A 27,187-nucleotide genomic window follows, 5' to 3' on the forward strand; every position below is an offset into this window, starting at 1 on the left:
GTAAAATTATGACTTTTGTCACAATTTGTCATAATTTTTTTTGACTGATTTTGACATAAAAGTTATGACAAATTGTGACAAAAGTCATAATTTTACTCCAAAAAAATGTCACTTTTTTACAAGAACAACAAAAAAATTGGCAATATTGTGATAAAAGTCAGAATTTTATATGACAAATTTGACTTTTTAATGCAAAATGGTGACATTTGTCACATAAAATTCAGACTTTAATCACAATATTGCCAATTTTTTTGTTGTTCTTTTAAAAAAGTGACATTTTTGGAGTAAAATTATGACTTTTGTCACAATTTGTCATAATTTTTTTTGACTGATTTTGACATAACAATTATGACAAATTGTGACAAAAGTCATAATTTTACTCAAAAAATTTCACTTTTTTACAAGAACAAAAAAATGAAAATGCAATATCGTGATTAAAGTCAGAATTTTATATGAAAAATTTGACTTTTTAATGCAAAATGGTGACATTTGTCACATAAAATTCTGACTTTAATCACAATATTGTGAAAAAAAAAGTGAAATTTTTTGAGTAAAATTATGACTTTTGTCACAATTTGTCATAATTTTCTTTGACTGATTTTGACATAAAAGTTATGACAAATTGTCACAAAAGTCATCATTTTACTCCAAAAAAAATGTAACTTTTTTACAAGAACAACAAAAAAATTGGCAATATTGTGATAAAAGTCCGAATTTTATATGACAAATGTCACCATTTTGCATTAAAAAGTAAAAAAATTTAAATAAAAAAAGTCATAATTTTACGAGAAAATATTGCGATATTACAGAAACAGAAAGAATATGAGAAATTGTTCCCATTTTCATAAGAAAAAAGTCGACACATTGTGAGAAAAAGACAGCTCTTAGGTTTTTTTTCTTTTTTTCTTTATTAATTTAGGCCAAAGGGGGCGCATTTCAATTTCTTACACACACTTATTACATATGTTGACGAGGGGGAGCACTTCAAATGTCTACACACACTTGTTATTTCATATGTTGACGAGAGGGGGAGCACTTCTAAAACCGACACACACAGTCAATTAAAAAAATTAAAAAATAAACTTTTTGGGACCACCCTAATTTTGATAGATTTCACCACCAGGGGTGCAAATGAGACATTCTCTATTAGCTGCAATGGTTTTCCGTATAGGGACCATGATTTATGTCCTAACTTGTTCACCGGTCCTCATATGGAAGCTACTTTTCCTTGTTGATGTCTCAAGAAGGGTAGAAATACAGGAACACACACACACACACACACACACACACACACACACACACACACACACACACACACACACACACACACACACACACACACACGCACACACACACACACACACACACACACACACAGCAACATGGAAGTCACCTGCTGCTGACACTCAGCCCTCACCAGGACACACGTGCGCATGTCGGCCCGTCGCGTGCAGCAGGAGGAGGTGAACGTGGTCACCAATCCCTCATTAAAACAACAATGGCGTCCTCGCCATTCATCCATCCATTTTCTACCGCTTGTCCCTCGCATCCAAATTGCGTCACATGGCATTTTTAAACATAACTTTTTTTTTTTTTTTAAATTCACACAAAAACATTTGAAATAATGACAAATAATAACGTGAAATCAAAAAGATTGACAAGCACTCACCCCTGCGCCCATGTTGGATATCCACAAGACGGCAGGTTAGGACGTGAAGGAAGACACTGAGGGGACACGGCTCAGACCCTCGTCTGACATTGACCGCCACCACGTGTGGGAGACACTTGTTACTTTTTTGGGGGCCTGGAAACACACACACACACACACACACACACACACACACACACACACACACACACACACACACACACACACACACACACACACACACACACACACACACACACACACACACACACACACACACACACACACACACACACACACAGGGGCAGCCCCTCCGCCACGTGAGGGTAACATGAATCTCATCACTCCCACTCTGTTGGAGCGAGGGAGGTTGAGGGGTGACATATATGGTTGATACCTCCACCTGTTCAAAAAGCCCCTACAGCAGTGGTGTCAAACGTGAGGCCCGAGGACCGGATCAGGCCCGCGAACAGGTTTTATCCGGCCCACGGGATGAGTTTGCTAAGTATAAAAATTAACCTGAAATGTTTTAATTTAAAAAAAAAACTGCTGTTCTACATGTGTCCACTAGATGTCGCAATAGCAATTATTTGTATCTTTATAGAGCAGTGGTTCTTAACCTTGTTGGAGGTACCGAACCCCACCAGTTTTATATGCGCATTCACTGAACCCTTCTGTAGTGAAATTTTTTTAAATTTTTTTTTTCAAATTCAAGACAAAGTTACGGTATATGCGTGGAGGGGGGGCGTGGTCGGCGCGCTTGCTGCAGGGCCGGCTTTGGAACACAGCTGACGGGTGATTAGATTGCCCAGCTGGGGCTAGTTGTCTAATCACCTGTTATTCTTATCGACCCGAGATCTACAAAGCGGAGAGGAGGCAGGGCCTGACCCCCCTCCAGGCACCTTTCCTTTGAACTGTTTTGTGACCGAGGGCAACGGTTGTTTACCACCTTTTCTTTGAACCAACCTTTTCTTTGAACCGTTTTGTAACCGAACGCGGCGGCTGTTTACGACCCCCCTCCCTTAGAAACAGCTGTTGCCATGTAATCAGGGAAAGTCCAATTAAAAGAGGAGGCGCACAATCTTACGTCAGAGCGCGGTGGGACACAGCCCAGACGTTTCTCCTCAATTGAGACAAATGTAATTCTGTCTCGGTTTAATTCCTTGCTGCTTGTCTTGTTTAATAGATGTCATCAGTGTTTGAAGCTGACAGAAACCAGAAGCGCTCAAATTTAATCAATAGAAACAGGTGTCAGAGGAGTGATTTGCCGGGTTCCTGAGGATGACAACATCCATTTCCTCAAAGACCAGGGGCCGTACTTATCAAGCTTCTTAGAGTGCCATTTTACACTTAAGTCCTGAGAATTTGCGAAATTTAGTCCTACTCTCAAACTTAAGAATAAAAGTTTTTTTATCAACGTTGTTAAGTCTAAGAATCACTCCTACTCTCCACGATATTTAAGAGACCTTCAGAGGTGTCTTAAGTGGTTAGGAGTTGCCAGCAGGGGATGGCACTGAGGCGAGAGAGACGTGCGAGAACGTTCAGGGAACGGAACAATGTTTTTTTTTTTTTGATGACGAGCAGCTGATCAAACGGTATCGTTTAGACAGAGCGGATATTATTTTTGTCACAGATTTAATACTTTTCGATTCCTTGTTGATTTCTGCATGTGTCTGCAGTGGGCTAGTATATATAGAGCCACCCACACCAGTTTCAAATTAGTTGCCTAATTAATGAATTGGAAAGAAAATGTTATGACAGTAGCGTATGTGTGTGGCCGTGAGGTGAGTGACGTCAGTGAGTGTGTGGGCGAGAGAAGAGAGGGAGCGGTAGCGTGAGTGCCGGCGGGGACTAGTTTGTTTTGTATTATTTTGTAGTTTATTGTCAAAATATACACTCCCATTGTCCACTTAAATATTTCCAAGATATTTCTTTATTCTTAGACAAGGGATTCCCTTCCGTGATTGGTCATTTCTATGGACACAGAAATGACGTCACCTAAAATTCCGTTTACGGCACATAGTAATGTCGTAATTCAGCTCTGAGTGTGACACTTAAGATTCAGTCCTACACTTCGCTGAAAGTGTGAGTAAGACGCTTGATAACTAACTTTTAAGTGCAGCTTTCAGCGAAGAATTTATTTACTCTTAAGTCAACTCTTAGCAGACTTCTTAGGAGTAATTCTGAGAAGCTTGATACGTCAAGGCGGGTCAAAGGCGAAAGGAAGCTCATCCACGCCTAATCAAATTCTAAATGCAGCTACAACATTATAAATGCAGATCTACTTCTAAAATCTGTCCAAATTAACGGTTTTGTTACCACAGTGGGTCTCAAACATGCCGACAAGTTTATTTGTACGTGCTCGAGAGCAGCTGATATCGGCGCCACGTGTCGAGCAGCATACGGCGAGCCGGGGCAGCGCCAGCGTGCCCACGCAGCAGATGCCACAGGTGCCACCGTGACATCAACGATGCATATTTTTACGCCACTCGCTAGTTTCCGTGCTCCCTGTAAAACATACTTCTGCAAGTGGCGTCAATGAGGCGCCACGAGTGTGATTCTTACTCACCAACTCACATTCTACTTGGATAAAATACCGCGTTTGCTCGATTTCTTGTGAAGTATTGATTATTAACTGAAGATTAGTGTTTTAACGTGCAATAGAAATGCATTTGGAGGTGAGTTGCAATGGTCATTTTTGCATCCACGTCGCCAGAAGGTGGTGTGGTGAAAAAAACTGTTGCATTAATTAAATTGCACAATAAAATAATTATCATCCATATACTTGTCACTCGCGGGGTGGTGGGGTAGGGGGTAGGGGTGGCATGAAGGCCAACTTAGTGTTGCCAATCAGCCTATCCCAGGGGTGTCAAACTCCTTTTAGATCGGGGGCCCCATGGAGAATAATCTACTCCCAAGTGGGCCGGACTGGTAAAATCACGGCACGATAACTTAAAAATAAAGACAATTTCAGGTTGTTTTCTTTGTTTAGAAATAGAACAAGCACATTCTGAAAATGTACAAATTATAATGTTGGTTTTTTTTACACATACATGTTGCGGTTAATAGTATTCTATCTTTATTTGTCATTATTTATACCTTTTGAATAAATGATGTGATAATGTTCATCAGTCAACTCATTGGTGTTCATTTTCAATCTATCAACATAAAAAAAATAATATCTAAATCAATCAGTTATTTATGTAGTTTGATCATTTTCCTTGACTGGTGCACTAACATCATGTGGTTTATTTATTTTTTTACATATGTAGCATCATCTACAAAGAATTGCTAATGTGACATCTAGTGGACACATTTAGAACAGCAGTTTCTTTCATTAAAAAATGTTGGTTAATTTTTATACTAAAACCTGTTCGAAGGCCAACTTAGTGTTGCCAATCAGCCTATCCCAGGGGTGTCAAACTCCTTTTAGATCGGGGGCCCCATGGAGAATAATCTACTCCCAAGTGGGCCGGACTGGTAAAATCACGGCACGATAACTTAAAAATAAAGACAACTTCAGATTATTTTCTTTGTTTAAAAATTGAACAAGCACATTCTGAAAATGGACAAATCATAATGTTGTTAGGGTTTTTTTTACACTTACATGTTGCAGTTATTAGTATTCTATCTTTATTTGTCGTTATTCTGTGATAATGTTCATCAGTCAACTCATTGGTGTTAATTTTTAATCTATGAAGATAAGAAAATTATATCAAAATCAAATTACAGGATGTTATTTATGTAGTTTGATCATTTTCCTTGACTGGTGCACTAACATCATGCGGTTTATTTTTTTTTACATGTGTAGTACAATCTACAAAGATACAAAGAATTGCTATTGTGACATCTAGTGGACACATTTACAATTTTTTTTATACTAAAACCTGTTCGAAGGCCAACTTAGTGTTGCCAATCAGCCTATCCCAGGGGTGTCAAACTCCTTTTAGATCGGGGGGCCACATGGAGAAAAATCTACTCCCAAGTGGGCCGGACTGGTAAAATCCCGGCACGATAACTTAAAAATAAAGACATCAGGTTGTTTTCTTTGTTTAAAAATTGAACAAGCACATTCCGAAAATGGACAAATCATAATGTTTTTTTTACACTTACATGTTGCGGTTAATAGTATTCTATTTTTGTTTGTCGTTATTCTGTGATAATGTTCATCAGTCAACTCATTGGTGTTAATTTTTAATCTATGAAGATAAGAAAATGATATCAAAATCAAATTACAGTATGTTATTTATGTAGTTTGATCATTTTCCTCAACTGGTGCACTAACATGTGGTTTATTTATTTTATTTTTTTACATATGTAGCATCATCTACAAATAATTGCTATTGCGACATCCAGTGGACACATTTAGAACAGCAGTTTCTTTCATTAAAAAATGTCGGCTCATTTTTATACTTAGCAAACTCATCCGGCGGGCCGGATAAAACCTGTTCGCGGGCCAGGTCCGGCCCGCGGGCCGTACGTTTGACACCCCTGGCCTATCCCCAGCAGGTGCATGTCTTTGGAGGTGGGAAGAAGGTTTAGGTTTTATTCCCAAAGAGTGGTGTTGTTTTCGACGACTCTCCCTGTCCGTTCCTCAGCGTGTGAGGCGGCACATCCCTCTGCCTCAAGTTGCCCAGGAAACACAACCGGCGCTTGAAAATGTGTTCAAATCTGGAGTCGGGAGGGCACTAAGGATGGAATTCTGCCCAGTTTACCATGCAAATGTGATCGTTGAAAATTTAATTTCCGATGTTTTCAGTCTGCTTTTTTTATATTACTATTTTACTTACAAGGGTAGAAGACATAGAGGGAAAAAATAGAAACGAGAAATAAAAATGCTGAGTTCTTTTGACACGTGTGTACAAAAAGTGGGTGTGGCTTATGGAGAATGCATATATTTTTAAGAGTTCTTTCTTTATCCATAATCATGTTTGAAGGAGCTAATATTTTCCCCATGTGTACACTTTGTGTTTTTTACCTTATGCTCGTTAGTGAACTCTGTGTTTCACCTTGAAGGCCAAAAGAACAAAAAGGCTGTATTCCTTTCTGGGCAGGACGGGCTGTTGTCATACTAAATAGGCTGACTCTTTCCGTTTGATTTTCAGACCGCTTCTTGATGCTGCTGTTACCGCATTGTAAGGGCTGGTCTCCTAAAGCTTTAGTAAAACTTGGTAATATTGCTATTCTGTCTTGGTGGTCCTTCTTCCTCAACATATATGTCATCTGAAAGAATTTGGGATGGACCAGTGTGTTTTATTCCCTGAGAGGAAGACTGGTCGGACACAACAGGCTTAAAATCAGTCTTTCTAAAACAAAAAGAAAAGGTAATGTCAAAAAATATATATATTTTGTACTTTTTAGCATTTAATAAGCTGCTGTTGTGCTGATAGCTTTAAAATAATATACCAGAAGAGAAACAAAGTGCACTTGTGTGTCTCAAGACTTAAATGTTTATTCACGTTCTTTTTACAATAATATTACACATCCATTAAGAATGACGACAAGCATTAAAACAAATGTCAAAATAATAATAATCATAAAAGAAGCTCCAGTCAAATTTCAAATGAGGGTCAATGTTACTATTGCTATTTAATACAGCTCATAAAACATTCAAAGAAAACAAGTTTTAATGGAATTAGCGTGAACATTCTCATTTGTTAGCTAGAGGGCTAAAGCTAAAATACAGGACAAGTCCAGTTTCCATGGACGCAATTACATATGTTCATGTATATTGGGAATAATTCATACTGTACTGATGGATCTAGAACAGGGCTATTCAACTGGCGACCCGGGAATGTATTAGTTCAGTTCAAAACTTGGAAGACAAACCTTTTTGCAGTAAATTCCTAAAAACACTAGAGTACTCGTGTTGTATAGAGGAACTTGGACCACTATGAACACATTGGCAGATCCTTGTATTGACATTTTAACTTTGCTAGCAAACATAGAACACTGGGGTCCAAACTTGTGATTTACATTCTTCAGGGCACCCTTTAACGTCCTCTCATTTTTGGTTGGTGCACATTTTTTCCGTAACTAAGGTGTTTAGATGCAGTCAGTAGTTGTCTGTTGAACTTTAGTTATACTCGTGGTGTTCCTCAAAGTTACGTTTTAGGTCCTCTCTTTTTCATCATTTAGGCTATTCAACTGGCGGCCCGCAAATTCAGTTAAAAAAACTTGAGGCCCCCGGTCCTTAGCTTTATAGAAACGTGGACCTCACAAAAAAAATATGAATACCCCTGCTCTAGAAAGTCCTATCAGGGTGGTGCGACAGTTCGTAGGACCAAATGAATGATGAGGTTCTGGACTACGCTCGGTAAGCCAAGCATGGAGCGTTCTAGAAGCAAGTGTCCATGAAAAACGAGGGCCGGCTGAAGAGTCAAAGAAACATCTCCAGTTACGACGTCTCGTAGCGCCTCCTGCTAGGAACTGGAAAGGAACATTCAAGTCTCGGCCGTCCAACCCGATCGCCATCCGTCTATGGCTCGTGGTGAACGTTGGGGGGGGGAAGTGTGCAGACGAATGTGGATTTGCCTGCCGTGAGTCCGATCTTAGTCCCACCTCCACCCTCCAACTAGTTTTTTAAAAATCTTTACTCGGGTCAGCTACTTTTGTTTTGTCGCTTTGTTATTTTACATTAAGCTTAGCTTGACCAAAGTTTCCACCAAAAAAGCACAGTTCGGTTCTCAATCGTCCACGTTTGGGAAGGGTTCCGACGCAGGTCATCCTCGGTAAGAAAAAAGTCTCGTTTGGGGACGGCGTGGCGCGGTTGGGAGAGCGGCCGTGCCAGCAACCTGAGGGTTCCTGGTTCGATTCCCCAGCTTCTACCAACCCAGTCACGTCCGTTGTGTTCTTGAGCAATGACGGGTCGCGGTTAGCGCCTTGCATGGCAGCTCCCGCCATCAGTGTGTGAATGGGTGAATGTGGAAATAGTGTCAAAGCGCTTTGAGTACCTTGAAGGTAGAAAAGCGCTATACAAGTACCGTATTTTCTGCACTATAAGGCGCACCTAAAAACCTCCAATTTTCTCAAAAGCTGACAGTGCGCCTTATAATCCGGTGCGCCTTATATATGGACCAATATTGAGCCACAACAGGTCTCGCAACTATGGGATGCATAACGTAACCCCAGCCTCTACTGTAGCGTCTAGTCTATGCGCCTTATAATGCGGTGCGCCTTATATATGAACAACGTTTTAAAATAGGCCATTCATTGAAGGTGCGCCTTATAATCCGGTGCGCCTTATATATGGACCAATATTGAGCCACAACAGGTCTCGCAACTATGGGATGCATAACGTAACCCCAGACTCTACTGTAGCGTCTATTCTATGCGCCTTATAATGCGGTGCGCCTTATATATGAACAACGTTTTAAAATAGGCCATTCACTGAAGGTGCGCCTTATAATCCGGTGCGCCTTATAGTGCGGAAAATACGGTATAACCCATTTACCATTTTAAAAGAAAATATCGCGGACGACGACGATAACGAAAAGGAATGAAGCTAGTTTGTGTTTCTACTCGACAAAAATGACATTCCACGCTTGTTCTGCATTGGTTTTTCTTCCGGAACTCAACAATGATTCCTGACATTCCGCCATTGGTCAGTCAGGAGGAACAGCTCGTCAAAGGCTTCCCGCCCTGGTGTGTTTTTGCTTTTTCCAGTAGCGGGCAGAGGTGAGCGCTTTGGCATTTGAGGCAACGGAAACAGAAAGGTCAAAGGAAGGCGAGGTTGAAATGGCGCTTTGTGAGGGGGGGCGTTTTGAAGGACAACGAAGGGGAGGGGGGCCGGGCTGTGAGGTCAGATAAGGAGCGGCTTAACGAGCAGAGTGGATTGTGTAGCGGACTTTTTCTGTGGGCTAATAATGCGGCCAGACGACAGGAAGTGGAAGAGATAAAAGGTGAAGACACAAAGTGGACCTTCAGGAAATGAAGAGGGCGCCTTCGTTACTGTAAAATCCCAGAGGGCGTCCGCCGCCTGCCCTCAGGCCTCTGACGTCATCCCCGCTCGTCAGTCGCCGGCCCCCACTCCCCCCCCCCCTTAAAGATCACTCTCCTCCAAGAAATGTGCAGCTGTTACAGTAAGGCCCGAAATAGCCGGCGAAAACGACCTCCATTAGCTGCGTTGGGCCGGCAGCTCCGATCGTCCGCCATCTCCCGTCGGCCGCGAGCCGGCGTCGTATTTCTCTAGCGGAGGTGCGGTCCAGGCTCGCAATGTGCGCCAGATTGAGTCGTAAAAAAAAAGGGGGGGGGGGAAGATTGAGGGAAAACCCTGAGGCACGCCTAGAAGGCTCCTCTGGCGGAGGTTACGAGCGCAGTTAGGCCTTAAACACTTTTACACTTTGCCCAACGAGTGCATAAAGGGGCGGCGGCGGTGAGGCGACGGGGAATTATTTGACACTGCTGCCACCGACAGAGCGGGACTATGCCTCTTACAGCCTGCTTTAAAGGAGGAGAGATAATGGCGAGTAATGGCGGCAGAACGCGGAAGAGAAGGGGCGGCGTGGAGCAGACTAGAGAGGCGGAGGCGTCACGGAGGAGTCAGACCTTTATCTGGAGCACAAGGAGAAGAAGAAGAAGAAGAAGAAGAAGAAGAAGGGATGGGGAGTGAGAAAAAGAGACAGGACAGCAGTTAAAAACATTGGCATAGGGAGAAGGCGGGGGGGCATGGAGAAGGGGCGTCATGATGCGTATCGGACACTCGTGGGGGCGAGGAGGGGGGGTTAAGCGAGGAGGTGTTATCAAACGACCAGTCAACAAGATAATGGCGACAGGGGGCCCATAAATCTGCGTGTACAGTCGATGAGATACCATTGGACTCATTTATTATAGGTGGCGGCTCCTGCATCAACACCCCGGCGCCCCGGCCCCGGCCACCACCCCCGCCTATTTGAAGGAGAGCTGGTTGGCGAGCCGAGAGAGGAGGCCTGGAGGTCGGGAGCTCCCCTTGCCGGGCCCCTCCGCGCCGTTCTGGCGGGTCATCTCCAGCTCGATGGTCATCAGCACCCGGCCGCCGCCCTCCTCGTTACCCGCCCTACTGGCGACGCTACGCCCAGGCGGGGGCCTGGCCACCGCCTGGCGCAGGGGCTGGAGCAGCCGGCCTGCGAGACCGCCCCAGCCCCGCCCCGTATCCTATTTCCTATCCTTGCGAGACTCCTGCTTCTTCTTCTCCGAGGCCTTCAGCTTGGCGGGGTCGGCGAGCGGCGCGGGGCCCTGCGGAGGAAGCAAGGGAGAAGGGGGCCGGGGGGAGAACAGGGGTGGAGAGTCACTCGAGGAGGAAAGGAGTGCGAAGTGGGTAGGGTGGTGTTTTGGGGGGGGAGGGTTCAGGGAGGGTCTAGCGGGACGGGCGGAGCTGTTGTAAAGGGGAGAGGAAAAAAACACATTTAAAAAATATTTGATTCAAAGAGGACGTGAGGGGGCGGAGAAACGGTCGCTTTTAGGGGCGAGGAGCAAGAGTGAGGGGGGGCGGTGTCCACAGCTGGATTGGGGCGGAGGTGGGGGGTGACAAAAGGTAACCATGCATTAGGATGGGACACAGTGACAGGTGGGCTCCGTACAACTGTGATGTCATCAACAACACACACGCCACACACACACACATACATACATACAGTATACACATACATATATATATATATATACATATACACATACATACATATATATATACATATACACATACATACATATATATATACATATACACATACATACATATATATATACATATACACATACATACATATATATATATACATACATATATATATACATATATATACATATACACATACATACATATATACAGTATATATATACATATACACATACATATACACATACATATATACAGTATATATATATACATATACACATACATATATACAGTATATATATATATATATACATATATATGTATATAGATATCCATATACATATATATATATATATATATATATATATATATATATATATATATATATATATATGTATATATATATCCATATACATATATATATATATATATATATATATATATATCCATATACATATATATATATATATATATATATATATCCATATACATATATATATATATATATATATATATATATATATATATATATATATATATATATATATATATATATATATATATATATATATATATATATATATATATATATACACACATATACATATACATATATACACTCATGTACCCACAGCAAGGCAGTTTTTTTCAGTGCCTCATGGTAAAACTTTTGCAAAACAGGAAACCTCGATTTACAAACCACAGACCTTACAAAAATATGCTTTGCGGTACGAACCTTGTCTTTGTGTACCAACGTTTCGTCCACAAGTTGTGGAGCAGCCATTTTGTCTACGGGCAACACATCCACAGTGTTGCTGTTAGCTACTGTGCTAATTGCGACTTAGAGTGCCTTTTTTTTTTTTTTTAGATTTTTTTACAGTATTTTTCTAATTTTGCTAGCTCAATATGTGTCCAAAGAAGGCAATGGACAAGCGTGTGTGGTTTGAAACATTCACGAAGTATCCACAGCGTTGTTGACACTGCCCCTAGCCCTTCCCCTCTCTTACACTGCACGCCAAGAAAATTAAACTGGATTTTTTTTTATTTATTCCTAATCATTCTATCAACCTGGTTGTTAAAGTTTAGGAATTTTGTGATTTCAAAAAGTGAGTGCACCACTCTGTGTGTGTCGGCAGAGTGGCTGAAAATGAGGACAGTTCCGCTCTTTGTTGCTTTTACTTTGTTAATAAATAGAAAGTTTGTCATCACCCCCCTGTTATGTTTGTCTGATATACAGTACTGTATAGCGCTTTATATTGCGTTAAAATTGTACAAACCTCTACTCAAATATGTACTTTTGTACATACTGGAACCCATTATTTATGTTTACATTGTTCCTTATGGAGAGATTTGCTCCAATATGCATTACAAACGCTGCTTAGGGTCCAATTAGGTTTGTAAATGGAGGTTTCACTGTACAAGTCTATGGGGCAACAGTGAGTCTTCTTACCCCTCCAAAAAAGAGAGAGTGTTTTCAATGTAATAATGAATGAATCTCCTTTATTGTCATAATTGTGTGCTGTCCCCTTTTGGTTGGGAAATACATTTGATGGCTAGCAAAACAATGCAGAAGTTGCAGTAGAAGTTCAGAGACACCTTTTCATGCTATCGAATGAGAAAGTGTCTTTAAATTAGACTATGTATGAACAATGGGAGACCACCTGACCACCTGAGGGCACCACAGACTGTGAATGCTTTTAAAAAAGGCTTAAAAGCCCTTCTTTTTTTTTAAAAAAACCTTTTTTTTTAGATATGTGCATACTAGCTATATCTATTTGGCTGTTCTAGTTTTTTTTCATTTTTTTTAATTTCTTTATTATCTTTTTTATTTTATTTTTTTTAATACACTGTAGCACTTTGAGATTGTTTACTCAATATAAAGTGCTTTTTACAAATAAAATCTATTATTATTAATATATTATGTGCACGCTGGCGTATTGGGTGAGCTTATTGATTGACTGGACAGTTCATTAGGTACACAATCTAAGGACATTCAATGCAAGACATTCATTTATACCAGGGGTGTCAAACGTAGGGACCGTGGGCCGGATTAGGCCCGCAAAAAGGTTTTATCCGGCACGCGGGAGGAGTTTGGCAAGTATAAAAATGAGCCGAAATTTTGGAATGAAAAAAAAAGTGCTGTTCTAAATGTGTCCACTAGATGTCGCAATAGCAATTCTTTGTATCTTTGTAGATGATGCTGCATATGTAAAAAAAATAAACCACAAGATGTTAGTCTTGGAAAATGAGCAAACTACGTAAATAACATCCTGAAATTTGATTTTGATATGATTTTTTTATCTTGATAAATTGAAAATGAACACCAATGAGTTGACTGATGAACATTATTACATAATTTATTCAGAAAGTGTAAATAACGACAAATAAAGACAGAATACTATTAACCGCAACATGTAAGTGTTAAAAAAAAAAAACAACAACATTATGTTTTGTACATTTTCAGAATGTGCTTGTTCTATTTTGAAACCTGAAGTTGTCTTTATTTTGAAGTTATCGTGCCGTGATTTTACCAGTCCCGCCCATCTAAAATGAGTTTGACACCCCTGATCGACACAAAGAAAACAACGCTCCCTTTTGACGGCGAGGTCTTTCTTTTGACAATTTAGTTTCGTTAAACGAGGAGGGGGGGGTGGGCGGGGGGGTGGAAATGTTAGAAAGGGCTCTCAGTGCTTCAATATGTTTGAAAAGGCAGAATAAAAGCAGTGCGCGGGGTACCTAATGTTGTGGCTGCGCATTAAAAAACTCACATTGTTGCAGCGCAACATGAAAAAAACATCTGTGCAGAAATACAGCAGAGGAAGAGGAAGAGGAGGAAGGACAAGGCATAGCGTAGAAGAGGTCGTGGTCACACTGGTGTGTATTATTGTGCGCCGAGTCGTCCACCCGCAACGTGACCTCACACACACACACACACACACACACTGAGGACCAAGTTTTTGATCATCACTTGTGGGCACCACCCTTTCTACAGGTTGTGGAGGCAGAAAAAAGTAGGTAAAATGGCCACTGCCCAGTTAGCTCATACACGTCTTTAAATCTCTGCATTGATGAAGTAATGTGCTGATCATTCTTACTGGGGACCCTGGGGTAAAAAGAGTTAATGTGGTTCATGGGGACCAAATTTAAATCATTTTGAATAATTCATACAAATTTGTACGTGACTACTGAGGACCATTTAAAAAAAAATTTTTTAAAAAAATTCAAATGAAATATGACATGATCCTTAGAATACAGCACTACAGCTGTCCTCTTATAGGAAGTTCCACCACTTCAATGTACCGGCTACAGCCCGATGAGGGGGCTGCTGTGCAAATGTCTCGCACTCAAACTAACCAGTAAACATGTTTTACGGGCCAAAGCTTAAAAATCACTTAGGCATCTTACTATCATTTAAAAAGGTTTCCCTTTAGGGCAGTGGTTCTCAAATGGGGGGTACAGGTACCCTTGGGGGTACTTGAAGGTATGCCAAGGGGTACGTGAGTTTTTTTTTAAAATATTCTAAAAATAGCAACAATTCAAAAATCCTTTATAAATATAAATAAAAACCTATCTTTTTTTCCAAATAGTTCAAGAAAGACCACTACAAATGAGCAATATTTTGCACTGTTATACAATTTAATAAATCAGAAACTGATGACATATTTGACTTCGTCATCTCTTTTTTTCAACCAAAAATGCTTTGCTCTGATTAGGGGGTACTTGAATTAAAATAAATTTCACTGAAAAAAGGTTGAGAACCACTGCTTTAGGGGACCTGTTTTTTTTGTTGTCCCCCTACCGTCAGAGGTCCCCTAAAGGTGACTGTGTAAACCAGTGGTTCTTAACCTTGTCGGAGGTACCGAACCCCACCAGTTTCATATGCGCATTCACCGAACCCTTCTTTAGTGAAAAATAAAATGTTTTTTTTCTCAAATTCAAGACAAAGTTATATGTTTTTGGTAATGTAGTGGATTGTCCGAAGCTTAAACAGGCAACAAAAGTAGTTTAGTACAACAAATTTATTTACCCATTATCAGAAGTGCAGGTTGAATTAAGTTGGCCGTGCAGACAGACCACAAGTTACTCCGGAGCAAACAAGACACACACAAGCCAAAATCACTGTCGAGTTCCGGTCTTCTGCCATTTTTTATATGTCTCTTGTGCGTCATTGTTTGTTATCTAAATGCGTCAATGTCTTGTTGTTTTCCCTATCTGTTCCATAACAACTCGAATCCTTTAGACAGTCAACACATTCTGTAGACAGGTTGGCACGACTTAATATTCACTTTTGTCCCACAACTGGTCCATTCAATGGCACAAAATACAAGAGGATTGAAAATGAGCGGACATTCTTAAAAGACAAGAAATATAGGTCAAGAGGTCAGAAATTCTACGACAGTAACACTTTAGTATGGGGAACATATTCTATGTAACAAAGACTAAATTTAGAGTTACCGTATATTACCAAATAGTAGCCCGGGTGTTTATTTTACAAAATGGGGTCAGACCCCGGGCGGCTATTAGGACATGGGCAGTTATTTGCACAAGGCTTTTATTTATTTTTGCACCAGCCTGCACCAGGCCATTATTTGGTTACAATGGTTACTGTACAGTATTTCTTTTTTTCATACAAAAAACTTTAAATGTAAAAGCTATTGTAAACATGCAAACAAAATAATAAGAGATCAACATGAGGTAGGCTATCAAAAGACAAGACATCGACAAGGCCTCAACATGGCAGTAGTGCAACAATTGTCAAATAGAATACCAATACTAAAAATAAATCAACTTTTTAAATAAAGCAGCCTACCGGGAAAAATAAAATGATGGTACCCAGTACTCAAGTATAAAACCCACCATCAAAACAGAACAATAATTCTGTCACTTAAATAAAATAAAGGCTACAGTACTCCAAGTTTTAAATAAAGCAGCATACAGGAAAAATAAAATGATGGTACCAAGTACTCTATAACAGTGTTTTTCAACCTTTTTTGAGCCAAGGCACATTTTTTGCATTGAAAAAATCCGAAGGCACACCACCAGCAGAAATCATTAAAAAACTAAACTCAATTGACAGTAAAAAGTTGTCGCAATTGTTGGATATGACTTTAAACCATAACCAAGCATGCATCACTATAGCTCTTGTCTCAAAGTGGGTGTACTGTCACCACCTGTCACATCACATCATGACTTATTTGGAGTTTTTTGCTGTTTTCCTGTGTGTAGTGTTTTAGTTCTTGTCTTGCGCTCCTATTTTGGTGGTATTTTCCTGTAGCAATTTCATGTCTTCCTTTGAGCGATATTTCCCGCATCTACTTTGTTTTAGCTATCAAGAATATTTCAGTTGTTTTTATCGTTCTTTGTGGGGACATTGTTGATTCGTGGATGCCCTCTTTGCTCCACAGTAAGTCTTTGCTGTCATCCAGCATTCTGTTTTTGGTTTACTTTGTAGCCAGTTCAGTTTTAGTTTCGTTCTGCATAGCCTTCCCTAAGCTTCAATGCCTTTTCTTAGGGGCACTCACCTTTTATTTATTTTTGGTTTAAGCATCAGACACCTTTTTACCTGCACACTGCCTCCCGCTGTTTCCGACATCTACAGAGCAATTAGCTACCGGCTGCCACCTACTGATATGGAAGAGTATTACACGGTTACTCTGCCGAGCTCTAGACAGCACCGACACTCAACAACAACACATATTTTGCAGACTAGAATTACCGTATTTTTCGGACTATAAGTCACAGTTTTTTCATAGTTTGGCCGGGGGTGCGATTTATACTCAGGAGCGACTTATGTGTGAAATTATTAACACATTACCGTAAAATATCAAATAATATTATTTATCTCATTCACGTAAGAGACTAGACGTATAAGATTTCATGGGATTTAGCGATTAGGAGTGACACATTGTTTGGTAAACATATAGCATGTTCTATATGTTATAGTTATTTGAATGACTCTTACCATAATATGTTACGTTAACATACCAGGCACGTTCTCAGTTGGTTATTTATGCCTCATATAACGTACACTTATTCAGCCTGTTGTTCACTATTCTTTATTTATTTTAAATTGCCTTTCAAATGTCTATTCTTGGTGTTGGGTTATATCAAATAAATTTCCCCCAAAAATGCGACTTATACTCCAGTGCGACTTATATATGTTTTTTTCCCTTCTTTACTATGCATTTTCGGCCTGTGCGACTTATACTCCGGTGCGACTTATACTCCGAAAATTGCGGTACTGGTTTGCAAAAAATATTTTTAACCCAAATAGGTGAAATGACATAATCTCCCACGGCACACCAGACTGTATCTCACGGCACACTAGTGTGCCGCGGCACAGTGGTTGAAAAACACTGCTCTATAAAATCATCAAAACAATAATACTGCAGCAAAGGCAACCCCAGTAGTATTTTAATCTAAATTATGCAAATAACAGCCCATGGGCGGCTATTTGGACATAGGCGGTTATTAACAAGAGGCGGTTAATTCACAAAATGGGGTCAGACGCCGGGCGGCTATTAGGACATGGGCGGTTATTTGCACAAGGGCGTTTATTTGGTAATATACGGTATTTGGGGGTTAGGGTTATAATAAGGCCATGCCGAATAAGGCATTAATAAGTACTTAATAATGACTAGTTAAGAGCCAATATGTTACTAATTTGCATGTTAATAAGCAACTAATTAATGGTGAATATGTTCCCCATACTAAAGTGTTACCATGTTTTTTTTACTGGTGCACAAAATGAGCCGTGCATGAACATCACCTTATTCAAAGAACAAAACCAACACAGTGCATAAACTCACAACAAATTACACACCTGCAAACCAGTCAAATGTTGCCGTATCCGTAATACGCCGATAGGGAGAAGTTTGTGTTTACACGATGAGTCGGGTGTGTTTTGACCTGCTCCGAACCCCTGAGGCCGACTCACCGAACCCCTAGGGTTCGATCGAACCCAGGTTAAGAACCACTGGTGTAAACAGAGCGATGTCCCCGTTAAGTAAGCATTGCCGGAACACACACACACACACACGTACAATGATGCCGGTGGTCTCCACTCAGCCTCCCTCTAATCACCCCCTGCTGGTTGCCTCAGAACATCTTTAATTCGGCTGAGATCAGAAGGAAGAGGCGGCGGTGGCCCGGATGTGTCTGACGACCGGCGCTCACACTCGCATCCTGTCACGCCCCACCGCCTTGCTTACTAAGCCGCATCTCACGGCAGGCTGCTCTTAACGACGGTGCACGAGCGCGGTCCGGAACCGTGGGCCCGGCCCGCCCGCCAGTGTGGCGAAAATGGGAGGGAGGGGAGGCGGGAAGGGGCAGGGGGGGGGGAGTGAGGGCTGTTCTCGGCCGCGTGCTAAAAGAGAGAGACACTCCAAGATGAAGAGTGATTTCCTGTCTGGCACGTCACATGACCTGAAGAAGAAATCGGGAAGGGGAGGGGAAGGAGACGGGCGGATGCTCCTCCAGGCCTGCGGGGGGAGTCAAAGGTGAGGCGGGCGGGAGGGAGGGATCGATACTGCATGAGCGCTTCTCAATTATCATTCCAGCAGTGTGTGTGTGTGTGTGTGTGTGTGTGTGTGTGTTTATGTTCCAGGGCAAACTGTGTCCCTTCCCAAAAAACCATCACAACCCCCGCCTCCCACTTCCTGGCGTGCATTATTTCATCAAGTTAGAGAGAGGTTGGGCGTGTTCTCGTCGTCTCTGCTCGGTTGCCGTGACGACGCCGCTGTCACATATGTCAGCTTTTATTTTTGAACGTTATTTATTCATACACGCACTGTCAGCCCCCGCGCCGCCTCCACAAAAACACACACACACGCACACATACACACATACTGGTTATTATTTGGAATGGGGACCAGGTTTTTGATCATGACTTGTGGGGACCACCCTTTCTACAGGTTGTGGAGGCATAAAAAAAAAAGTAGGTAAAATGGCCACTGCCCAGTTAGCTCATACACGTCTTTAAATCTCTGGATTGATGAAGTAATGTGCTGATCATTCTTACTGGGGAAAAAGAGTTCATATGGTTCATGGGGACCAAATTTAACTAATTTTGCATTAGTTTTAACTAAGGATGGACACCATACAGCAGTGTTTTTCAACCTTTTTTGAGCCAAGGCACATTTTTAAAATAAAAAAATACGGAGGCACACCACCAGCAGACGAGGTTAAAAAATGAAACTCCACCAGGTTGTCGTGCCTTTATTTTGAGTTTGTTGTTGTTTTCCAGTGTGTAGTGCTTAAGTTCCTGCCTTGCGCTGTTATTTTGGTGGCCCTTCCTGTTTTGTCTGTGTTTCCCTGTAGCAGCTTCATGACTTCCTTTGAGTGCTATTCCCTGCACCTGCTTTGTTTTCGCAATTAAGACCGTTTTAGTTGTGCGGACATTGTTGATTGTCATGTCATGTACGTCTCTGCTCCACACGCTGTAAGTCTTTGCTGTCGTCCAGCATTCTGTCTTTGTTTACTTTGTAGCCAGTTCAGTTTTAGTTTCGTTCTGCATAGCCTTCCCTAACCACCAATGCCTTTTCTTAGGGGCACTCACCTTTTGTTTATTTTTGATTTAAGCGTTAGATACCTTTTACCTGCACACTGCTTCCCGCTATCGGTTGCATATTGTGATCACGACAAACTATGTTCCTGACATCTACAGAGCAATTAGCTACCTGCTGCCACCTACTGATATGGAAGAGTATAACACGGTTAGTCTGCCGAGCTCTAGACAGCACCGACACTCAACAACGGCACATTATTTGCGGATTATAATTACTGGTTTGCAAAAAAGATTTTTAGACTTAGACAAACTTTAATGATCCACAAGGGAAATTGTTCCACACAGTAGCTCAGTTACAAAGGATGGAAATGATAAGGATGGAAAGGATCCAAGGGCACAAAAAGAAGTATAAAGTAGACTTAAAATGTACCAACTTTTAACCCAATTAGGTGAAATGACATAATCTCCCACGGCACACCAGACTGTATCTCACGGCACACCTGTGTGCCGCGGCACAGTGGCTTAAAAACACTGCCATACAGAATCCCAGTACTATTAATGTTTTATGGGCCAAAGCTTAAAAATCAATTAGGCATCTTCAGAATGGATCTGACTATCATTTAAAAAGGTTTCCCTTCAGGGGACCTGTTTTTTTGTCCCCATACCGTCAGAGGTAGGGATGATGCTCGAACCCGGTTTTCCCCGGTTGTTCGATAAGAAAAGAACCGAGTCCTCGGACTCGAATCCCTTTTTTGAGAACCGGTACCCGTTATCGAGACCACTATAGTAAAGAAAAAGAGTTGGTTCTTTATTCGAATCGCTGGGAACGAATCCCCGTCCCGACAAGAAATGACGTCACGTAGCTCAGTCATTTGTCACGGTGAGGTTCAGCGTGCTGCGGTTCGTTCCCCCGGGACGCAAAACCAGAGCCGGGCCCAAGGCATAAGCGTACTAAGCGCTTGCTTAGGGCCCCGCGGCCACCAGGGGGCCCCCAAAAGCAATTAACAAAAAATTCTTATTTTTTTATTTTTTGCATGTACGTGTCTGAGTCAGACTCGTACATGGCAGTGATTAGTATTAATAACAAAGTCGGCCATCAGATTTCTTACAGTGATGTCATAAATGACTTTGCCTCCAGAAAAGCCAGGAAGCCCAGGTTTTAAGGAGTGGGTGGAGTGGTGTGGGTGGTGAAGAACAGAGGAACAAAACGGTGATGTGATGGTCAAATGTGTGAATTAAGGACCTTAATTTAAGGTAGTTTATTTTGATTTTTTCCCCCAAATTTTTTTGCACATCGTTATGTACATTTACATAGTTTTAATATGTAGTAACTTTATATTTGTTTATAAACCGTTATGTTACCTTGTTTCTAGTAACTCTGTTCATTAATATTATTTAAGTATTTGCTTGATATTTAATTTAATTATATTGTTTTTTGTACAATTGAATGTGTTCCTTTTTATATATATATTCAAGTGATTTTATTGTTGCACTTTTTTGTTTTTCTTGCACTACGAATTATTTTTGCACATTGCGGTTTCAGGTTTTTGTTACCAAAAATAAAAAAGTTAATCAGAATCAGCTTTATTGTCCAGTTATGTTTGACACACATGGAATTTAACTTCAGTAGACGGCGCTATCTTTGTACAAAGTAAACATTAAATATGGACAATTAACTAAAAATATAAACTAGTAATTAAAGACTAATATGTACAAGACTGATGAGACAAGATGACACTTTTACTGTAAATACAAAGCTTTATCACTTGGACTGTTCAACCCCAGGCCACTCTTGTAGCTGAATGTTTTCTACATTTTAAGATTAGGAACCATATGTGGCACTCTGGACATCATTTGTTCATTCATTGGTATTATTTATGTTCTTAACTGGGCCACCCCCATATCTTTATAAATGACGTGTCATTTGTAAAGACATGCCAGGCTGACAATAGGATCATGTAAACAACACTGCCAGAGCCGCAATGAGTTCATAGTAGGTGTGTGAATGATCAACAATCAATATTATTGGCAGAAATAGAGGGCCCCAAAATCTAATTTTGCTTAGGGCCCCATGGAGGCTTGCGCAAAACTGACGGCTCCGAACCAAAGCGTGCGGGTAGGAGATGATTTATTTCTCATAAATCATACACATTACAACAGATAGGAACGAAACAAAAGGAAAGCGTGCCGTTCGCACGAGAAGCTAAAGCAAAAACTTACTTAGCACAGGACAGGGGTCGGCAACCCGCGGCTCTAGAGCCGCATGCGGCTCTTTAGCGCCGCCCTAGTGGCTCTCTGGAGCTTTTTCAACAATGTATGAAAAATCGAAGAAGATGAGGGGAAAACATTTTTTTGTTTGTTTTAATATGGTTTCTGTAGGAGGACAAACATGACACAACCCTCCCTAATTGTTATAAATCACACTGTTTATATTAAACATGCTTCACTGATTCGAGTATTTGGCGAGCGCCGTTTTGTCCTACTAATTTTGGCGGTGTTTACATGTATAACTTTCTCCGACTTTCTAGGACGTGTTTTATGCCACTTCTTTTTCCGTCTCATTTTGTCCACTAAACTTTTAACGTTGTGCGTGAATGCACAAAGGTGAGTTTTGTTGATGTTATTGACTTGTGTGGAGTGCTAATCAGACATATTTGGTCACTGCATGACTGCAAGCTAATCGATGCTAACATGCTATTTAGGCTATCTATATGTACATATTGCATCATTATGCCTCGTTTGTAGCTATATTTGAGGTAATTTAGCTTCCTTTAAGTCATCATTCAATTTATATCTCATGACACACTATCTGTATGTAATATGGCTTTTAATTTTTTGCGGCTCCAGACAGATTTGTTTTTGTATTTTTGGTCCAATATGGCTCTTTCAACATTTTGGGTTGCCGACCCCTGGCACAGGAATACTAGAAGCTAAGGTAACTTTAGCACAGGAATCATGAGCCCCGAAAACCAGAATGCCAACGTAACTGTTGCAAATGCAAACAACGAAGCCACGACGAGTGAGCGGAAAAGGCAGGCTTGAATAGAGTCTCTGACGAGCAACAGGTGCGCGTACAAGGCAGGTGGAAATCATAAGTAACCATGGTGACTAAAACAAACCCCCGAAGTGCACAAAACAACTAAGGAAGTCCAAAACCAACAGAACATAACTAAACAAAGCATGATCCGACCGATCACAGTTTCATATCATTTCACTTTACAGGAGTAGGAAGATGTACAGCTTATTTAATCCTACCCCTTTCCCACTTCATAGCGTTTACAAATATATACATCATTTACTGACCTTTTTATAATAAAATATCTGTGAATTAGTATATACTAGGGATGTCCCGATCCGATATTTGGATCGGATCGGCCGCCGATATTTGCCAAAAAATGCGTATCGGCAAGGCATGGGAAAATGCCGATCCAGATCCAGTTTTAAAAAATTTGATCTGATTTAAATAATACATTCCACTTTTCTGCTGCTCCCTAATTTCCGTTCCGCATTTTCCAGCACACCTTCAACACATCCACAGGTCTGTGTCCTGACCGTTAAGACGGCCATGTGAATTAAAAGTTACCGGTAAAAATGTCAGCTGTCTCTGTGCGATATAGAAAATGACTATATCGTGATATTGGAGTATACGTTCTCACGCAGTTGCTTTTAGCTGCTGGCATTCCACGACAGGCTCTTCCCACTCCTTCTTACAGACGGCAAGCGCACCTTCTTACACACGTCACATACTGTCACGTCATACGTTCACATACGTATACGCACTCTCCCAGCAGAGAGGTAGCAGCAAGGCTAACGTTAGCTGTGATGCTAGCGTAGCCGTGTGAGCGGTAATAATTAGAGATGTCCGATAATATCGGTCTGCCGATATTATCGGCCGATAAATGCGTTAAAATGTAATATCGGAAATTATTGGTATCGGTTTTTTTATTATCAGTATCGTTATTTTTATTTATTTTTTTTAATTTTTTTTAAAAATTAAATCCACATAAAAAACACAAGATACACTTACAATTAGTGCACCAACCCAAAAAACCTCCCTCCCCCATTTACACTCATTCACACAAAAGGGTTGTTTCTTTCTGTTATTAATATTCTGGTTCCTACATTATATATCAATACAGTCTGCAAGGGATACAGTCCGTAAGCACACATGATTGTGCGTGCTGCTGCTCCACTAATAGTACTAACCTTTAACAGTTAATTTTACAAATTTTCATTCATTACTAGTTTCTATGTAACTGTTTTTATATTGTTTTACTTTCTTTTTTATTCAAGAAAATGTTTTTAATTGATTTATCTTATTTTATTTGATTCATTTTTCTAAAAAGTACCTTATCTTCACCATACCTGGTTGTCCAAATTAGGCATAATAATGTGTTAATTCCACGACTGTATATATCGGTTGATATCGGTATCGGTAATTAAAGAGTTGGACAATATCGGCATATCGGAAAAAAGCCATTATCGGACATCCCTAGTAATAATGAAGGAAGAATTCATCAATTCCCAAGAAAAACAGCAGGGGGTCCATCGTCTGGCGGTGGTTTGGCTTCAAGTGGGAATATGTCGAACAGACAACCGTAATTTGTCAAGTGTGGGGCAAAAGCGTTGCTATAAAAAGTAGCATTACTGCTAATATGTAGCATCATTTGAAAAGTCCCCTGCTAGAAAATGAAGAGTGTTTGAAACTCCGCACGTCAACATCTCCATTGTGTATTATTCAAACTCACCTAATTCAGCTGGCTAGTTGTTATCAAGAGTACTAAAACCCTTTTCAACATGAATCTGACAACTACGTAGGCTAAATAACTTTAAACTTTAATACATGCTCGGCCAGTATCGGCATCGGATCGGAAGTGCAAAAACAACATCGGTATCGGATCGGAAGTGCAAAAACCTGGATCGGGACACCCCTAGTATATACAACAGTTTTGTCATATGTAATTAATTAATTCAGTCATTATTAACATACTGAGATGAAGAATATGTTATTTTCAATAAGGTTGAAAGTATTTCTCATAATTCTTCTTCTTTGTACTTTGTAAGCACTATTCATTTGAACAACCTCTTGAAGTGGATCATATCAGTACAATGTTTAACTTCTTTATAGGGATGTCCGATATTATCGGCCGATAAATGCGTTAAAATGTAATATCGGAAATTATCGGTATCGTTTTTTTTTTATTATCTGTATCGTTTTTTTTTTTTGTTTTTTTTTATTAAATCAACATAAAAAACACAAGATACAGTTACAATTAGTGCACCAACCCAAAAAACCTCCCTCCCCCCATTTCTTTCTGTTATCAATATTCTGGTTCCTACATTATATATCAATATATATCAATACAGTCTGCAAGGGATACAGTCCGTAAGCACACATGATTGTGCGTGCTGCTGCTCCACTAATAGTACTAACCTTTAACAGTTAATTTTACTCATTTTCATTAATTACTAGTTTCTATGTAACTGTTTTTATATTGTCGTACTTTCTTTTTTATTCAAGAAAATGTTTTTAATTTAGTTATCTTATTTTATTATTATTTTTAAATATTTCAAAAAATAATAAAATAAGAAAGCTAAATTAAAAACATTTTCTTGAAGTGAAGTGAATTAGTGAATTACATTTATATAGCGCTTTTTCTCAAGTGACTCAAAGCGCTTTACATAGTGAAACCCAATATCTAAGTTACATTCAAACCAGTGTGGGTGGCACTGGGAGCAGGTGGGTAAAGTGTCTTGCCCAAGGACACAACGGCAGTGACTAGGATGGCGGAAGCGGGGATCGAACCTGCAACCCTCAAGTTGCTGGCACGGCCGCTCTACCAACCGAGCTATACCGCCCCGAATAAAAAAGAAAGTAAAACAATATTTTTCATTAATTACTAGTTTCTATGTAACTGTTTTTATATTGTTTTACTTTCTTTTTTATTCAAGAAAATGTTTTTAATTTAGTTATCTTATTTTATTTTATTTTTTTAAAAATATTAAAAAAATAATAAAATAAGATAACTACATTAAAAACATTTTCTTGAATAAAAAAGAAAGTAAAACAATATTTTTCATTAATTACTAGTTTCTATGTAACTGTTTTTTATATTGTTTTACTTTCTTTTTTATCCAAGAAAATGTTTTTAATTTAGTTATCTTATTTTATTTATTTTTTTTAAAAAAGTACCTTATCTTCACCATACCTGGTTGTCCAAATTAGGCATAATAATGTGTTAATTCCACGACTGCATATATCGGTTGATATCGGTATCGGTTGATACCGTAATTAAAGAGTTGGACAATATCGGAATATCGGATATTGGCAAAAAGCCATTATCGGACATCCCTACTTCTTTACTTAATCCATTCCATCATTTAATTCCACATCATTTTAGCTGTTTGCAATTTTACCAAATCATCAAACTTCAATATTTTTGACTCAATAAGTAAAGTGTTTATATGTTCTTTATATCCAACATTATGTATCAGTCTAATTGATCTTTTTTTGAAACACGGTTAACGAATGTCGCGCACATTTGTAGTTATTTCCCCACATTTCTGCACAATAACTCAGATATGGCAACACTATAGCAGCGAGCAGTAGAGAATGTGAAGTGATTCGTTAAACCGAATATTGTGTTTTTTTCCATATGCAACAACCTATCTGGACTCGATAAGGGAATCGATAAGGAATCGGTTCGATAAGAGGATTTGATAATCGGCTCGAACTCGATCATTTCTTATCAAACATCATCCCTACTCAGAGGTCCCCTAAAGGTGACTGTGTAAACAGAGCGAGGTCCCCATTAAGTAAGCATTGCCAGAACACACACACACACACACACACACACACACACACACACACACACACACACACACACACACACACACACACACACACACACACACACACACACACACACACACACACACACACACACACACACACACACACACACACACACACACTATGTAGGCAGTGGCGAGCTGACAGTTAAAAGAAGAAAAGAAAGTGGGAGGGATGTGATGGTGCAATGGGCGGGTGGGGACCCCTCAGTGTGCCCCCATACCTCAAAATACAAGTAGTATTCACCATGATCATAATACAGTACAAGAGCGGTGGCCATGTTGGGGCTTTCACTGATTAGCAATGTGTTAAAATGCTGAGTGCTAACACGACCTTTCACCTCAATCGGAGCTACCAAAACCAACAGGGATCTTGTCGCGAACAAGTCAAGCAACAACAATCTCCCCATCGTCAAAGGAAACTTACTTTTGATATCACCTATCCTTCAAAACCAACAGGGTTCTTGCTCCACCAGTGCGCCGTAATGACCTTTGACTTGGGCTGACTCTTACGTTATATGTTACTCAAAACCAGGGGTCACCAACCTTTTTGAAAGCAAGAGCTACTTCTTGGGTACTGATTAAT

At 40.2% G+C, this 27,187-nt stretch overlaps 2 protein-coding genes across 4 annotated transcripts in view; both read right to left on the reverse strand.

The window, feature by feature from the left end:
- atp1a2a (ATPase Na+/K+ transporting subunit alpha 2a) overlaps positions 1–1,813 on the reverse strand; it is a 180,544-nt gene extending 178,731 nt beyond the window's left edge. The window contains exon 1 of the mRNA XM_062023159.1: positions 1,670–1,813. Within this exon, the coding sequence (XP_061879143.1) occupies positions 1,670–1,681 (12 nt within the window). The 5' untranslated portion in view covers positions 1,682–1,813. The remainder of the gene's footprint in view (positions 1–1,669) is intronic.
- A 5,262-nt stretch (positions 1,814–7,075) lies between these two features.
- mpz (myelin protein zero) overlaps positions 7,076–27,187 on the reverse strand; it is a 42,084-nt gene continuing 21,972 nt past the window's right edge. The window contains exon 6 of one of the 3 annotated variants that reach the window (XM_062023167.1): positions 7,076–10,201. In XM_062023167.1, the coding sequence (XP_061879151.1) occupies positions 10,190–10,201 (12 nt within the window). In that variant the 3' untranslated portion in view covers positions 7,076–10,189. The other 2 variants (XM_062023165.1, XM_062023166.1) reach the window with 2 other exon arrangements.

The sequence above is a fragment of the Entelurus aequoreus genome, linkage group LG16 (genome assembly GCF_033978785.1).
Source record: "Entelurus aequoreus isolate RoL-2023_Sb linkage group LG16, RoL_Eaeq_v1.1, whole genome shotgun sequence".
Lineage (NCBI taxonomy): Eukaryota > Metazoa > Chordata > Actinopteri > Syngnathiformes > Syngnathidae > Entelurus > Entelurus aequoreus.